Below are 16,647 nucleotides of genomic sequence, written 5' to 3'. Positions count from 1 at the left end.
CTCTTCATGGTGGAATTCACAGTGACAGAGAAATCTGTTTTGAATATGGGAAGTTATGTTCCTGCACGTCTGTCTGGCTTTCTCTTGTTTTGGTTTGGTTTGGGGTATCTTCCCCTTATTAAGCTTAACCATGGTGGTTCTCTTGCACTACCCTATCTGTAAAAGCATTCAACAAAACTCCCTTGATGCTGGGCTAATACAAGAGGGCACACTGTGGCTCCCTTGAAAGCTCACAGAGAAAGCTGGATACATCTTGCTTGCACTTAACTCAAACTGCCTCTTCCTTTCTCTAGAACAACATACCCCTGAGGGTAGGGAAAACTCTTATGTCACTAACACAGCACTACACAGAAATGAGAGAAAGGCCTTGAAAATGGCCCTTATTCCCAGAGAACATCAAGGGGATAACAGTTTGTGTGAAACCGTGGGAATGAAGTGTATATACTGTGGAGTCCAGAAAGAAGGAGGAGATCAAGAAGCAGTGATGGGAACTGACCTACTGACTCAGACTGGAGATGCCTCTAAATCAGTACAAAACACTGAAAACTGGCAATGGCTCCTGTTGATTCCTTATTTCAGAGGCTCCCTCTGCACATGCAAAAAGCCCAGCTCCTCAAAGGCATTTAGGCACATGGCTGAGGCAATGAGGTACTCCTCAAGGCTAACCACATTGTCTTCACTGAAAAAAAGACACCAAAAACATGTTACAGATAGTGTGGAGTTCAGATATTCCCTAGGAAGCTAGAGCAATTGAAATGCAACAGGAAGATAGCTGCCATTAGTGCATACCAAATGGTGAAAAATGCAAGAAGCCCACAGGTGTATGTTGTCTTCAGTCACGTCAGTCATGGATGTGACAGCTGGGACCTTTAAAGACTGCCAAAGGAGGAAATCAAGGCACTCCAAATGCCAAGTCTGTCAGCAGCATAATTAACATGTCATAGATGATCTGCTCAGAAATGCAGCACCAGCTTACTGCACCTCCAACTGCCAGACTATCAAAAATGCTGCTCAGCTGGTAATTCCTTCACCATCCAATAATGTCAAAGTTACCACAAAGCCAAAAAAAAAAGGGCAAACCACAGTGTTGGGAAGCCAGAAATCAGTTTGTAGCCCACGGGGGAAGGCAAGCTAACCTACCACAGTATATCTTGGTAGTCCCACTACAAAGGAGTGCCTCTGGAAATACTTACACAGCCATATTCCTAGAAAAGCACATTATGTTTCACATGGGCAAAACACTGGGGGAAAAAAAAGGATGGAGGCAAGTGCTGCAGGGAATTCCTACTTTGGGCAAACTTCGAAACATAGATAAGTAACAGAAAGAAAAACTCCATGTCGCGAAAGCCAGTCCACACAAAGAGCTGTGGCACTTCTTTCCCTTTGCAGACAGATGTACACAGTTTAGTGCAGGAGGTAAGATAGTTGGGGCAACCTAGATGAATGCTCAGGTTGAGCAAAATCTAAGTTTTTTATTTCAAAAATGTAGATCTGTAGCCATCATGACTGACCAGCACAACCAGGCCAGGATAGCACCTGAATCCACTGAAAGCCTCAGAAAAACAAGTGAAATATATCTGAGCAAACTTGTTATCACATTGCTTAGAAGTACAGTATTGCTGCCAGCACAGTCTCTTCCACAGCTGACCTCTGACAGACAGATCAGGAAGGCACTGGAAAGAGAAACCCAGAGGGTGAAATCCAGCTGTTACTGTAAGAAACAATGGACTCATAAGGACAGGGTAAGACACAGGAAAAGACAGGTATGTGAAGAAGAAAAAAAGAGCTTCAACAGTGGTAAGTCTGGTTAAAAGAGCAAATTTTTACTGAATGCAATAATTAGTGATGAAGACATACAAGAAAGTTTTATCTATAGACCAGCAGAAAATTTTAAATCACAATCATATAAAAATAATCTATTCCCACACAAGAAATGTATCACTTCACCTCCTCTTCCAGGTTGACTTAAAATGATGCAAGTTTAAGGATACCTTACAAAAAACAAAGAACCTTAGTGAACAAAATATTTATAAAGGAAGTTTTCCTTGCAAATTTCTGAACAACTGATTTGGAAAAAATAAACCAGAAAACTCTAGAATGATACCACTGACTCCTTTAAATTTAGGGGACCTCTAGTCCAATACCTGTCTCAATACACAGAAAAAACAGCAGCCCTGTTGTCAGCCCATCAGTTCCATTAAACAAGGACAGCTTTATCAGAAGTTTCGGCATCAGAACAAAGAGAGAAAAACCAAGCAGAATGAAGAAGTGAGAGGGACACCTTGTACTCTTGATTGTTGAAAAGGAGTTCTTCTGAGCCATGCAACGCGCTCCTACCACTGAAATGGCACTGAAGACAGGAGATAGCACTATCTGAACACTTCTCAAATTGCTTTGGAAAGAAATAGTTTTATTCAAGCTGCTGTTGTAGACAGGAGGTTCTTGCTGAGATTATAATCAGCTGTGTGAATGAGCACAGACAGAACACATTCGGTTAGATCAGTTTTCGTTAAGACCTGCCAGTGATACAGGAAAGGAATAAAATTGCCCTTATAATGAAAATGGTCTTATTTGCAGCTCTGTGATAAGTAGTACTTATCATGAATCTTTGATTCCTTGTGCTCAGGCTGCTACTGCAGCTCCTCTGGGATGGCATTAATGTACCATTTCTTTACGGCTCCTACTTATCTCAAAAGGTCTCTGTTACAAACAGGTTTTTCACCCCTGGCCTGTAAAATTTCTTGAATTATCTGATAAGGGAGAGTTTCAGCTACAATCACTGCAGGTCCAAGATTCTGCTCAAAATTATACTAAAATATGGATCAACTGTGCTATATGCAGTAGTGTCAAGTATGACAAGGGTTTTACTGAAACTTCCTTAGAGAGACCTATAAAAGTTGAGCATAGCTTCATCAATTAGGGAAGAACACTCATCTCATGCAATCAAAATCATCACAAGTGATTTCACAGAAAAGTGTATGTATTTTTTAAAAGATATATAATTAAGGTCTAGTACCATTTAAAAACATTAATATTTAAGAAAGTCAGACGAGCACATTTAAAAAATGACAGTAATAATTAGCACACACTAGCTTATATTTTCAAAGCATTTTATAAAAACATTAACTCCTTAAGCCCCACAACAATCTTGTGAGATAGGTAAGTATTATTAGTCCCATTTTAGAGACGGGGAAACAGGCATGGAGAGATGACTTGCTCACCACCACACACATCAAATCCAGGAACAGAACACCAGATTCTCGAGTTTTCTGCCACACGTGGTCTGACCTCTTAAAAGATGCTGGTATTTAAATGCAATTTGTTTCTTCTCATCCTTTTTAAGACCCCTGACCTCACTCCAGTCTGATACAAAAAGGTACCCACCAAGACCCATTTGTGACAGACAAGTGGAATTAGGGAAGAACATTTTTTCTATACATTGTGTGTTGCTGGAAGCTGTATAAGAAAACATTTGACATGGGTGGTTTCACACTGACAGAGTCAGAACATCTCTTCTCATCAGGCACCTGTCACCACGAAACTCACTGAGGCCTATATCTGCAGTTCTGATACAGCTCAGAACTTGCAAAAGAAGGTAAAGTTTCTTTGCCACTTCCAAACAGGAACCTGTCTATGGCAGGCAGTCTCCTCCAAGAACTCCTCACGAGTACAACTGCACTGAAAGCAAAGAAAGACTTTTAAATCAGGAGACTCTCAAGGTCTCAAGGGCCTCAAGGGCGCAGATATACACCTGTCAGAAAACCTGGGAAATGTTCATATATTGTGTTCTGTGTTAGGAGAAATGGTCTGGAGGCATCAGACATCCTGGGGGCTACAAAATAACTCTCCATAGTAACTTTGAGAAGACAAGTTCCCTTAGGCATATCACTCTTGCACTGAATTAGTCAGTGACAGACCAGGATTAAAAAAATCTCAGCCAGCTGAAAATTCAAGTCAATGGATTTAACTCTATAAGATGCCAAATCTGGCAGAGCTACTCCTGCCAGTTTGCAAACCCAGGCCCAGATGTTAGTGGAGACATAGAAATAAAAACAGTTCTTCCACCTTCAGTTACATATGTCCATTAGATACTATCTACAGAGTCCAGGAAGTTAGATTCATGATAGCTCAATCTGAAGATCCTCCCCATACTTTCGGATCAGCTTCATGTGGTTATGGTCTACTGACCACTGCTCTGGGAGGTGCTTGGGCTGCATGTTGTCCAAGAAATGCTGCCGCCAGCGTCTCTCCAACTGGATAAGGGAGCGCAGGCCTCCTTTAGCAAAACACTGCACCACCTTCAGTCCATGTGGCATGTAGCTCTCATTGCAGATCCTGCCAGAACACAAGCAGAGTTTATTTTCACACAAAGCCCACTGTCAGACTCTAGATCTGTCTGCAGTGAACAGCAAGACACTGAAGATACTTTCAGCTGTGGAGTTTAATTACAGACACATGGTAAGCAAACCAAGAGGGAGAGTTTCAAGCCTTGCTTCAATGCTAGACTGCTTTCTGGAACACTGTTACACTGGGAAGCTGGCTTCTTTGAACTGAGAAAGTGTTCCTCTTTTATAGCAAAACTAAACAAAGCTCTTTAGGTCCATTACAAGCTCCTCAAGAGACAGACTACAAATTTCTAAAGTCAAGAACCATATGACACTCCAGAGCCCTGATTCCACCTCTGAATTCCCTGCCTGGATAGGTTCCGAGTTGCAACACTGCCACATTACAAACAACAGTGAGCACAAAAAAGAGAAAACACTGACTTCATGCAGAGGCAAGGTACTAGTTAAGAAAACACATTTGGAGAGGCTTTGAGAAAGAGAGAAGACTTCTGATATGACTGTCTTTCAGTTTCCCTCCCTGATCCTGATATCTGTGCTTCAGAAGAAGTAGAAAACGGTGGAAGGAAAGACGGAGAGCAAGAACAGAAGGAGATAGCTGGAAGAGAAAGGGGAAGACAGGAAGAAACAAGAGCTGCAGTTTCTAACCCTAACCCTAACCCCACTGCTGGGTTGAGGAGAGAAGGGGGGAAAACAAACATATAGTAAGAAATGAAAAATGTTCTTGTCTGCTTACAGCCTTAGGCTACAGCACAATTACCTTCTTCTTATCCTTGCTTTATAGTTAAATGTATCAAAGTACTATAAATCCAGAAATAAAGTTATGCTTTTAAAGGTTTATTTTCCTGTGCAGATAAACTCCTACTAGTCTCAAATTCAGATAACCTGACACCATTATTTTAGGGAAGATATCCCAATACGAATATCCCAAGGAGACCAGCACTGGGTTTGTCCTGTTTTCATAAAAAAGCCTGAGGGGAGCGGAAGGAAGTCAACATGTGTGATCCTCAGCTCTGCACATTCTGTTGGATTTTCTTTTGTTTTGCTACAGTAATATTTACCCAAGGCTCTGTATGTAGATAACTTTTTGTTGAACCTACATGCCAACATAAATGACTAAAGTGTTATTTCTACTGATGGGCTTGTTGTACCTGGTTTCCAGACCAGCTGCTTCCTGGAGCATCTCTGGGGTGACTCTCTCTGTGTTAAAGAAGTCCTTGATGTTCTGCAAAAGTTCTGCCCTTCGGGGGTCAGGCAGGCCATCTGCATTCAATAGGGCTCGGGCCCCGGAGCGCACTTGCCTGCGCAGAGGGTCCTCCATCAGACGTACACCTTCCTCAGAGCCAATGGGTGCACCAAACTCCTCAGCCAGCTGCTGCTTGAGGTGGTTATCATAGTAATTGGAAATGGCATGGCAGGATGTGCAGAGTAGGAGCACATCGTGGGAGTTATGGTCCTTCATCTGGATAGGGAAGTGTCTTCTGTATTCATGAGGAACAATGTTTTTCCTAGGGAAGACAAACCAGCCAGTTCATCACATTTGCTTGGACCTGTTACTTCCCCTCCTGGCTCACAGAGGGTCAACTAATACTAAAAGTCCAGAAAACTAAGATCATCAGGGTCAGGACCCTCAGTGCAGCTATGCAACTTCTTTTGATCTGTACTTTTCTCTACAGGCTTTTGGCATTTTTTTTTCCTCCAAAAATTCACCATTTTCATTTTTTTAAAAAAGTGATTCATACTGTAAAAAAATAAAATTAAAATCAAGCAATGCTCTATAAGGAGCATACCTCCCACATAAACAGTAGTAAACAGTTGCAAAGACAAAATGTCACCCTTTGTGACCTCAGGGGCTTCAGGCTCACCTAAACCTTTCAAAAGTTACACATTAAGTAGTGGGAGGAATACTACAGCTATTTTCAGAAGGGGATACCATCAGAACAGCGGGTGTTGGTATACTGCTGCCCCCATTCATTCAGACTGCAGCATGTACATGTTCCATATACTTTGTTCTGTCCTGATACTGGAGAAGGACTGATACTTCCTGCCTCTGTAAGGAGGAAAGGTTGGCTTGTTCACCATCAAACTTACCCAGACACATACAACTACAGAGCATTCAAGTAGTGATAGCCTATCCAGGATGTGTAGAAGCATGATGTTTTAGGTGCTAATCAAGCTTCTGGGTGACAAAAGAGGTGCAGACCTCAGTCCTGCTTTAAAAGATGCATTTTTCTCCTTTCCCACTAAATAACTCACCGGATATAGGATTCTCTCTTGCCACATACAACACACAGGTTCTCTTTGACTGTTAGATAATAATCAACTTGAGACTCAGGACGCCCCGAAGGCTCAAACCGCAGCTTCACAACAAATGGGTCTGTGCTAACTAGCTCTGAAAGAGTAAAGGCAAACATAGAATATTCAGACAAATTCATACTTGAGAGCTAAAATAAAGATGCCAAAACATAAGAGTCAACCTAGCAAATCCCCAACAGTATTTCCAATCAGAAAGGATATATAAAAAATATGCCCATTTACCTAAGAAACAACAACAAGCAGCTGTATTTCAAATACCAACAGGAAAACTGGTATGCCCACCTCCAATCCCCTTGTTCAGATACCACTGAGCCTTCTTGCGATCACAAGTGCAGAGGGGTTGTCCATCTGGTGCATGCAGGAAACAGTTGTCATACAGTGGAGATTTCCTATGAAACAAAGGCAGCATTACAGCAACTATAATAGCATGCCAAAAAAAAACCCCAGAGCTCTCTATAGCCATGTGTTCCACACTGCACTTCCTGCAAGCTTCTCCAAATCACAGGCGCGCCCCTAAACACACACTCAAGGCTGTTGAGCACCGCACAGGTATGGCAGTATCCTCCCCACCAACCCATAACCATCAGTAGGGGGTGTGATGGCTGCATCCAGCTTACCCAGGACACTGGGAGATGGATAGTAATATGGTAGCCAAGGGCTGTCTGGATCAGTCACCCAGACCTGTTGCTGGTATGCAAATATAAGTCAATCCTCTTACTTTATAGTGGACAGCCCAGAGCCTGTTGAGCATTCCTGCATGGCAGCAGACTGCACAAGGGGATCACCCCTTGAGTAGGGATGCCCCTCAAGGTTACTCCCTGAGGTTGAGAGATTCCTTGCACCAGCAGATTCTCAGTAAGTGATTAATAGCATGCTAAACTTGAAATTTTACCTCGGTGATATAAAGGATTGATTGCACATACATAATCTTTTAGATGCAAACCATTGATCAAGTCTGGGATTAGGATTGGATGCAGCCACATCTACACTCCTCTCTGAGAAAGAGTTTAGAAAGCAAAGGGATCCTTTTCGAACCTCATCACTCAATGAGAAGGCCTTGTTGCAGTTTTGTCTGACCCTGTCCTCTCTGCCAGAAATAATCAAGTGTACCTTGACACTGAAACTTGTTAAACCACTGTTGCATTTACCACTGAATTTTGTTAGCTCACTGTTTTATATCAATAATTGCTGCTTCTCTCTTATCAGTCCAGAGCATGACTCCATCCGTGGTAACAGGCTGCTAGTAAGGGAAGCAGAACATCTAAAAACTTACCTGGGGTTCACCAACTGACTGTAAAGTGCCTTTGCTCTCCTGCTGCCACCAGAATTGCAACTCTGAATCCCAGTTTCCAAGAGCTGCCATTAATAATGACAGCATTTAAAAAAAAAAGGCAAAACAAAACAAAAAACCAACCAACCAACCAACCAACAAAAAAGTACATTAGAAAACAAAACAGAATTGAAGTTGGGAGGGACAATGACCTAAGAGTAAGCTCAAATTGTGTCAAACTATAGGCAAGAAAGTTTCAAGGACCAGCTGCCTTAGCCCATATTTTAGTATTTTATTAAGATGACTGTTCCAAAACTTAGTGTGAACAGCAATTACTTCATTCATCCAGGAGAAATGCCCCAAAAAGGCTCTTGCAGCACTGGGAACTCAAACATACATGTCCTTGCTAACAACTAAGCTGAGCTGAGGCCCTCTGAAACACATAGTCCTATCGTTAGTGGTGAAAAGCCCTGCTTGGGCAGCCTCTGGTGATTTGTGGCAGTGTGTGGAAGGGTTACATTTTGCAGCAAATATTTCCTTACTCTAGCAATCTCCTCCAAACAAAAACAGAATAGGGGAGCTGGCTGGGCTCCAGGACCACTGGGAGGAACTGTCGAGGGATGCAGACAGGTCATATCACACTGTAGAGAAGTTTCCTCTTCTCTTCAGCAACATTGTAGAAGTAAGTACTCAGCAGTGCACCACCAGCTAAAAGGGTTGATTCACAGGCTATGTAATGAGACAAAAAGGATTTCTTCTAGGCCCATGGTACTAAACTTTCTTAGTTACTAAACTGTTCTTATCTCAACCTGTGGGAGTTGCATTCTTTTCTATTCTCCTCTCCATCCCCCCGGGAGTAGGGGGAGGGCAAGAAGGGGGGGAGAGTGAGTGAACGAGCTATCTGGCTGGGTTTGAACCACAACATGGGGATAAAAAAACCCAACAAAACAACAATACAGGAGGTCTCCTTCCACTGAACATCGATCAGCTTAATCCCCATGATAATTTAAGTATTTCCCAACTGAAAATGAAACAAAATTAAAACTGAACAGGCTTATAGACAGGAAGAGTGGAAAAGGACTTTTGAAATCACATCCAGTTGTACTATAGACCAAAGCCACACTGGCAGAGATGCTATAAAAAAAAGTGAGTCTACAGATCTCTCATGAAGTCAAGCATGGTTAAAAACAATCAACAAGCAAACATGAGGAGATCTCAATTTAGGCTGGAATGCAATTTGGTTAAATTTTAACCCTCCCATGAGCTGCAGTCCCTCTGTTCTGTTTGATGCAGGCTCCAACTTAAAAAATAAATAAATCTGGACGAACTTGCTGTATATAACACAACACCATTAATGACTGCTAATGAAATCAATATTATTGACTACATCAAAATGTCTCCATTGCCAATCCAATAAACTGGAAAAGGAGAAAACAAATACTAGAATGACGGGTTTTCTTTCCAAATGGTAATTACAATTTTAGTTTCCACATCCAGTGATAAATTTTATTATAGACTGTATCCAAGCAAAACCAAACATGCTAACTCTCTGCATCTTCCGCTGCATTGAGCTTAAAGAGACTTCTCCAACTTGTTTTAATTTAATAGTGACTGAACTCATTACCAAAAGGCCGTAAGAATTTAGGATTTGTTCCACAAAATTGCCTTCAGTACAGGGATCCTGAATTCAGCAACAGCTCCCTCTGCAAGGCCAAAGAAGCTTTCCCTTCTCCATCTCCTTGGCCAACACAGCAATGCAATGGTTTTATGTTGCCACAGACTGTTCCTTTCAGGGTCCCCTAGCACCACGAGTAATGTGTCTCACCCCTCTTAACTTTCCTCCTGAAGGAGACAAGGCACAGCTGTTTGGGCAGTAATTGCCACCCAGACTGCCAGCCACCTCCTGCTGAGACTCTGCTCTCCAGCTAATGCCTCCACAGGAGAAGAAAGGGCAAAAGCTGAAGACAACCCTTCAACCTGCTTGTGACCTAGTACAGATCCAAGTCCTGCCTCCACTTTCAATACCACTTCTAGAGGGAAATGAGAAAAACAGGATCTGGGTCCCAGGACTGTTAGGTCCTGTGTTTGCTTTCCTAGCTCTTATTATCCACTTCTGTTTAATTAATAGAGCATGATGCATCATTCAAAGTTTTCCATCTGCAGTGCAAAGAGTAAAATGAGATCACAGTCTTACCGTGCAGAATATCCCACACCCAGAGGCTTTCTTTTCTGCCTTCGTGGATCTCTCACTTGCTGACTGCCAGCAGGCTGGCCATTCACTGCAGACTTCCGATTCTTTGTTTTCTGAGGGGAACGTCCCTCTCCATTCTTCTCCTCTCCTGTGCTGCCACTCTTTCTTCCTCTAAAAGGAATATCCACCAAGCCCCGGCATTTACTCACTGCTTTTTCCCAAACAGCAAGAGAGTTTTCACCTTGAGAGATAGCAGGAAGGCTGGCAAATCCCAGCAAATGGAGGAACAGAGCCACTGAGACCTGAGCATCTCTAGCAGCATAGAGAACCTGCAGAAAAGTGTAGACATCAAGATATTGACAAGCACCAAATGCTCCAAAACACTGTCAGTCTTTAGCACTTAGTACAGTAAAGCCAGAAGCTGGATTTATTTTCACACAAGTTCTGACAGTTGAGTGACACTTTCATAACATCACCACAACCCACATTTTTAGGGTCAGACTTGAAACACTCATGGGTGGCCCAAGAAACTGCAAAGGACTAATAAAAGTTAAGGTCAGCCACGCCTTATACACTCTCCCACTCCATCAAGCCCTTCCTAACTAATAAAAAGCTCCCTTTTGCCATACTGTCTACGAATCATCAGTGTGGTTATTTATCCTGTCACTCCCTCTACCGGTCACTGATTTTCTACACATCTGCAGCTTGACTGTAAAGAAAATTGGCAGTCAGGGAAAGCATAACGGACTAGATATGGTAAATAAGGTTTCCAGTCTCTAATACTGCACTGACTGCTATAGATCGAAGGAAAGAAAATAATAAAAAAGTGAGGTTTTTGAGTGCTTGAACACTTCTTCAAGGGATCTTCCCTTATAGATCTTTCAGGACTAAAGGAAAGCAAGGGTCAAGAATCCCAGAACAGAAGAACATTATCTTCATGGAACGGAGGAAAATTCAAAATGCAAGGCACAGTCTGGAATTTAACTTCACACCATAGCCACACATAAGGTTTTGAAGCAGAACTTGAAGAAGGCTTGGATCTTCCTGTTGTAATGCCTCTTTTCTACTAAGAAGGTTGCTTTTTCTCCCCAAACACTCAGTTGAAGTGGAAGACACACCTGATCTGGCGTTAGTTCTTCTGCCTCCCAGTTGCTGCAACGCACATGAGGAGACTTGTCAAGTGGGCAGTTCAGGACTTCTTCAGCTAAAGACTTTAGGCTAAGACAGTGAGGTAGATCCTTCCTTGAGTTTAACAAAGAAAGTGAAACACACATATTATAAACCAAAACTATACACCCATGCAAATGCACATTGCCTCATACACCCTCAACCTGCCAGAACACAATGCACATAATATGTTACTCCCACCGAAACAGCACACAGCTGCCTGTAAGATCCACAGGCCCTCTCTCTCCCCTCTGTCCTTTCCTTTAGTAATTATCTACTGCCTGCTACATGCAAAATGGGCAAGGATGGGAGTTAGTTGGTAACGTTTAAGGCTTAAGTATTTGTCTTTGAACTACCCACCTCTGAATGAAGGAGGTCTGATGCAGAGTGATGGATCACCTGCCCCAGGGATTCATGAGGAATGTAACAGCCAGGAAAAATTCAGAGGAGCCCTAGCCACTAGAGACAAGCCCATCCTCAGTGCTAAAAAGGCACTATCAGGTCAGCAAACCATGTCCCAGCACACCCAGGCATACATATACTGTATGTGAAGAATATTCCCAACTAAAACGTTTTATTTAAGAACGAATGAAGGATGAGAAAATGGCATCATTATTATAACCTATCAGTGGAAACACTGTTACTAAGAAAAAATTGGAGCTGGTTTATTTAGCCATTTTTCAAGAAATCCTGTAATTGAACAGTTACACTTAACGTGCCCCTGGCACATTTACCCCATACTTCCAGGCCATGTATTCAAACATTTGTTGACATGGTGATGGCTCTCACTATGCTACATCACTGTGTCTGGTCTTCTTAAAAGCTGAAGCATGATACTCAGAAAGTGCATAAGGGTATTCCACGGGAAGACTAACAGACACAATGAACATACGAAATCTTTGTGAAGATTTCATTTCCATTAAAACCATAGAACAGAACCATGACAAGTTCTTGGGCTGTAGCTGTCAGTGTCCGCCCTTTAAAACCACTCTGAGAACTCCAGACCTACCTGCCTGCTATCATCCAGCATATGCAAATTACTTTACAAATATTTCCAACTCAGATGATGGCTCAAGCAGAGCTGCTTCTGTTTTCAGACACTCACCACTGTCTCATGGCTAAATAACGGAGATCCACACTTCCTTTGACTGGAATACCATAATCATGAAGTAACTTGCAAGCATCTTCCCAGCATCCTACTCCAACTTTCAACACAGCACTATCTGCCATGATGTCCAACAAGGTCTTTGGGATAGTCCGTCCACTGGCAACAAGCCTGGGCAATCGAACAAGAATGCAGAAGCCACTGGAAGAAGCCATCTGCAGCAGGGATACAGGATTTGCTTTTCCCTCCACAGATACCTGAAATAAAGACAAAAATCAGAGTCTGGGCTACAGTATGATTAGCGATGTTGGAGCTAGAACAAATTGCAAAACAGGCCACTGAAGATGGGTAATACCTATCAGTTTATAGTCATGTGTTGTTACACACCTCTAAAATTTTACTGCAAATTATGTGATCTGCTTCACAGTATTACTGTTACCAAGCTACTTCTTGCCACGCTCCCACAAAAGAAACTTTCCCCCTTTCACCCTTCCCCCTCATAGCTGAGCTGGTAGAAGACATCAGACACATTTCTTAAGCCACATCAGCACAAAGGCACCCACTACATAAATGTTTAATGGAAAACACATTGTTTAACTGTGGCTTATACTTAATGACTGTGGGATGAATAAATTTCCAGCCAAAATAATGGCAAAGCTAGGATTATAAATTACTCAAAGCCTGTTCTGAGAGTTCACACAGGCAAATGTAAAAGCAGAAGAGGAACTTTGCTTTCTGGTAGTCCCAGTGAGTTATATCTACATATCAGTATTATCCTCCTTTTTGGATTTATTACTCTTGAGAAATTGTTTCTTAAGTATATAGCAGAATTTAAAATAGCGTAAACCCAAGTCACTTCCACTGAATCACCTTTGAAGAGATCTTGTACAAAACACATAATGCCATACAATTACCACTATGTTTAGTAGTCGATTTATCACAGGAGTTCAGGAAAAGAATACAACTAGTGAATCAATAACTTGCAGCCAGCACACCTGAATGTAAGAACAATCAAAATCAGCAGCTACTTCCCTGCTGTCATAATAGATCATCCCGCAGGCAATTTCAATAGTCAGTCCTGTTGTATCCATTTAAGAAAAGGAATCACGCCACCCTCAATGATTTCCCATTGCAATTTGCAATCCAAAGGAGAGGCGATTCTTGATCACTCACCCACTCACAATCAATTCCAAGCACTGGCCACTTCTCCAGCTCCTTCTTCAGCAAACGTTCAGCATGATCCCACTCCTCCTGCTCTGAAACTACCATTACATCTGCACCAAGGATCCTCTCTACCCAGGAAAATGTGGAAGATCTGAAGAAGGAAAGCACCTCCTTACCCTCTGTCTTAATCAGTTTCTTGTCTCCTGAGTTTATAAATGCTTCCTCTTGCTGACTACTACAGCATGCTTTTCCTTTTCGACGCTGGGCTGCTTTCCACAAAACCAGCCCCCCCACAGCAACACCCAGCAGGGTTGCCAAAGTAACTGTCACAGCTGTTTGCTTGGGCATTTTCTTTATCCCCCCTTTGCCCCCTTCAGTTCATCTACTCAAAACGGCATTGTAGGATTTCATCACGGCCTGCAAAGAAAAATGAGAGAGGTGGAAATTAAAGACAACTTAATGAAATGTGTTTAGAGATACTAAACACACCTACTGGTATCATAACAACGTTCTAGCCACAACTTGCAATCCTGATAGGAAAAGGACCAGGCCCCATATTGATAGACTGGTGGTAAGGAGACAGACTGCTGTGGCAGTGGGCTGAGCAGTACCATGAGACTGAATGCTGCTGTTGATCACAGCACCAAAAACCTTAATAGGAATCCACTGTTTTATACTGGTGCAACTGGATGCTTCCACAGATTGACATTCTGAAAATAAGCTAGCCAGGGCTATTATCAACATCTTTTAGCTCTGTTTGGGACCAGATCAACCTAAACCTAATCCTGGCAAAATTACTGCAGAATAAGCATGTCCATTCATGCATTAGTAAATAATAGGCATTGTCCATTACATTTACATCCATACTGAGGTCGAATGGCTCCTCAGACATTGAAAAGCCCTAAAGAAGCAGCATCTATTTGTAACACAGCTTTCCCTCTATCACACAGGAACCTAGTTCCCCTTCAGTAAACTGGAATCAGTCCTGCCCCTGCATCCCCATCTTCCCAACCCACCACGTTATTTTTAAAGGTCTGCCCTTACATACTGTTCGACAGAAACAGAGGCTGTGGTGACAATGCTACTACAGCCCTGCGCAACTGCCATTAGCTTTCAGAGCGTGGGCACAGACTTGCCCCAGTTCTTGCGCACTGATGGATAATTTACTCACTTCTCAAAGCGAGTGAGAAGGCCGAAAGCAATGAAGCCCACCCGCACCTATGGCCGGCCTCCCCCTCTGCAGGTCCAACAGCCCTACTGCTTGGGAAAGCGGGGGATGCAGGTGTAGACCGCGGCCCTACGACAGCCCGCTTACACGGATCCCGCAGCCGACCTCGTCAGGTGAAGCCTCGATATAATAACCCCCTCCTTCGTCAGCCCCAGCGTGGGTCGCAGGCTGGGCCCAGGCCGCCAGCCGTGGGTATGGAGGGACGCGGCCCCGGGGCCAGCGGTGTGCCGAGCACGAGGTGCGGGGAACAGCCAGGGAGCAGGGCCGGGGCGACTCCGGAAAGAGCAAAGGGCTCCTCTGGCTGCGGGCGGGCCACAACTCCCCTCAGCACGGGGGCGAAGACACCACTCGTTTCAGCCGTAGTCGGGGCTTTACAGGAAAGAAAACCCGGTGCCGCCTCTGCGCGCTCCAAGCAGCCGGTGAGCCCTCCGGCCTGCTCGGCAGGAGCACCTGCCGGCACGGCGCGGCGCGACACGACGCAGCCCGCCCTCGGGATGCCCACAGAACCCTCTGCACTCGCCCGCCCGGTACCTGCGTGTGTGCGGAACGGCCGTCTCCGGCAGCAGGAACCCTCCGCGGAGTAGTCGCCGCGCCCACCGGGAGGCTTAGAGAAGCGGAAGCTTCCTCTTTCCCGGCGGTGCGACCGGGTATGGGCGCCGCCATGCTGTACGGCAACTGCAGGCTGGGCGGCTGAGGCGGGGTGCGCGACTCGTGCCGGCACGGTACCGGTTCGGCTTGTCCCGCAGCACGAAGGCACCTCCCGGGAGCTGAGCCCGCAGTGTGGGCTGCCGCCTCGGTCACTGAGGGCCCCCGCTCATACCCGCCGGTTGAGGAGCTCTGTGGGCCAGCAAGATAGGTGGGCGAAGCGAAGGCTGCGGCGCAGGCGGCGGAGCTGTCTGCCGCTGAAATCAGCACTGACCCCCCGCCTCGGCCGGGAGCGGGCCCGCAGTGCAGCCAGAGCAGCCTCAGAGGCGGGAAGCACAGCCTGAGCGAGGGAAAAGGCAGCGAAGAACAAAGGCAGACCAGAAAATGAAAAGCAAATCATAGCCGCCTCTACGGCAGCAAACTGGCAGGGGGGAAAAAAAAAGGAGGCGGGGCGGAATAAAGTGGAAAAGACTAAGAGTTTAACAGAGGAATAGGGGTGGCAAAGCTTGTGTCGGCGTGGAAAACTGTGAACGTAAGAACCATGGCACCACAACACATGGACCACGGGTATACAGCCAGCTGCCATCTTCAGGGTTATCATCATCAAGTCTTGAGGTCAAGATTGTCATAAACCAAACAATTTCCATCCCAAATTCCATTGCAGCTGAAAAGGAGCACCCAATTTCTTTCTATTTTCCATTATTTCCTAATATTGTGCTGGTAGAATCCCAGCTGGATGCATCTGATGAGACACTGAAACCACATGAAATACTGCTTTAAATTACTTTGGCAATTTGACTGTCAGCATCAAATCTCGTTTTAACTTCACTGCTTGGAATGTAATCATCTCCCTAGCAGAGACTTGGCATTTAGCAGACAGATTGTCCAAGGGGTGCAACAAAGCAGCTAATGGCTGTCTTCAGGGAAAATCTCTACAGCAGCAGTATTTTTTTTCTGTCTGTAGGTGAATGCTTGTTCTCCTCCCCCACCCTCTTCTAAAAATCTCAGGAATGAGGTAGGGACCAGTTGGTACCAAATAAGGAACATGGTTTCCAGAAAACTTCTCTTAAGTTTTCTGGAATAAGAAATTAATACCTTCTCCCTATCAGAAACAAATTGACCAGGCCATTAGAGCTTAAGCAGCTGCTTATTCTAAGGACCTGGTCTAAACCAGAATGGTACGATCATGTCAGGTCTCACTGGTGGTCGGGAAAGCTT

General features: G+C 44.2%; 1 protein-coding gene across 5 annotated transcripts; it reads right to left on the bottom strand.

Moving 5' to 3' along the window:
• Positions 1 to 2,962: 2,962 nt before the first annotated feature.
• Positions 2,963 to 15,502, bottom strand: EXD2 (exonuclease 3'-5' domain containing 2). Of its 5 annotated transcripts, none has more exons than XM_061342500.1 (9): positions 15,316 to 15,502; positions 13,566 to 13,973; positions 12,393 to 12,649; positions 11,239 to 11,362; positions 10,124 to 10,449; positions 6,942 to 7,048; positions 6,600 to 6,735; positions 5,645 to 5,851; positions 2,963 to 4,335 (listed from the first exon to the last, which is right to left on the bottom strand). In XM_061342500.1, exons 2-9 carry the CDS (start codon positions 13,902 to 13,904, stop codon positions 4,119 to 4,121), a joined length of 1,713 nt encoding a protein of 570 aa, XP_061198484.1. In that variant the 5' UTR covers positions 13,905 to 13,973; positions 15,316 to 15,502; the 3' UTR covers positions 2,963 to 4,118. The 5 variants fall into 5 exon arrangements, with proteins under 5 accessions (XP_061198484.1, XP_061198481.1, XP_061198483.1 ...); XM_061342497.1 differs by having other exon boundaries at positions 5,495 to 5,851; positions 15,316 to 15,495; XM_061342499.1 differs by lacking the exon at positions 15,316 to 15,502 and adding an exon at positions 14,728 to 14,806 and having other exon boundaries at positions 5,495 to 5,851.
• Positions 15,503 to 16,647: the final 1,145 nt, after the last annotated feature.

This window comes from Neopsephotus bourkii, unplaced genomic scaffold, assembly GCF_033783945.1.
Source record: "Neopsephotus bourkii isolate Nb327-2 ecotype Australia unplaced genomic scaffold, CSIRO-AGI_Nbou_v1 NB_1792, whole genome shotgun sequence".
NCBI lineage: Eukaryota > Metazoa > Chordata > Aves > Psittaciformes > Psittacidae > Neopsephotus > Neopsephotus bourkii.
This window is presented reverse-complemented; position numbering and strand designations above follow the sequence as displayed.

What these genes read in the sequence shown, in the direction of transcription:
- EXD2 (XM_061342497.1), bottom strand. Translation starts at nt 13,904, where the DNA reads ATGCCCAAGCAAACAGCTGTGACAGTTACTTTGGCAACCCTGCTGGGT. An exon ending in TTGGAATTGATTGTGAGTGG is followed by an intron (nt 12,650 to 13,565) that starts GTGAGTGATCAA and finishes TCTTTATTTCAG; the next exon opens with GTATCTGTGGAGGGAAAAGC. An exon ending in AAGAACTAACGCCAGATCAG is followed by an intron (nt 10,450 to 11,238) that starts GTGTGTCTTCCA and finishes ACTTTTCTGCAG; the next exon opens with GTTCTCTATGCTGCTAGAGA.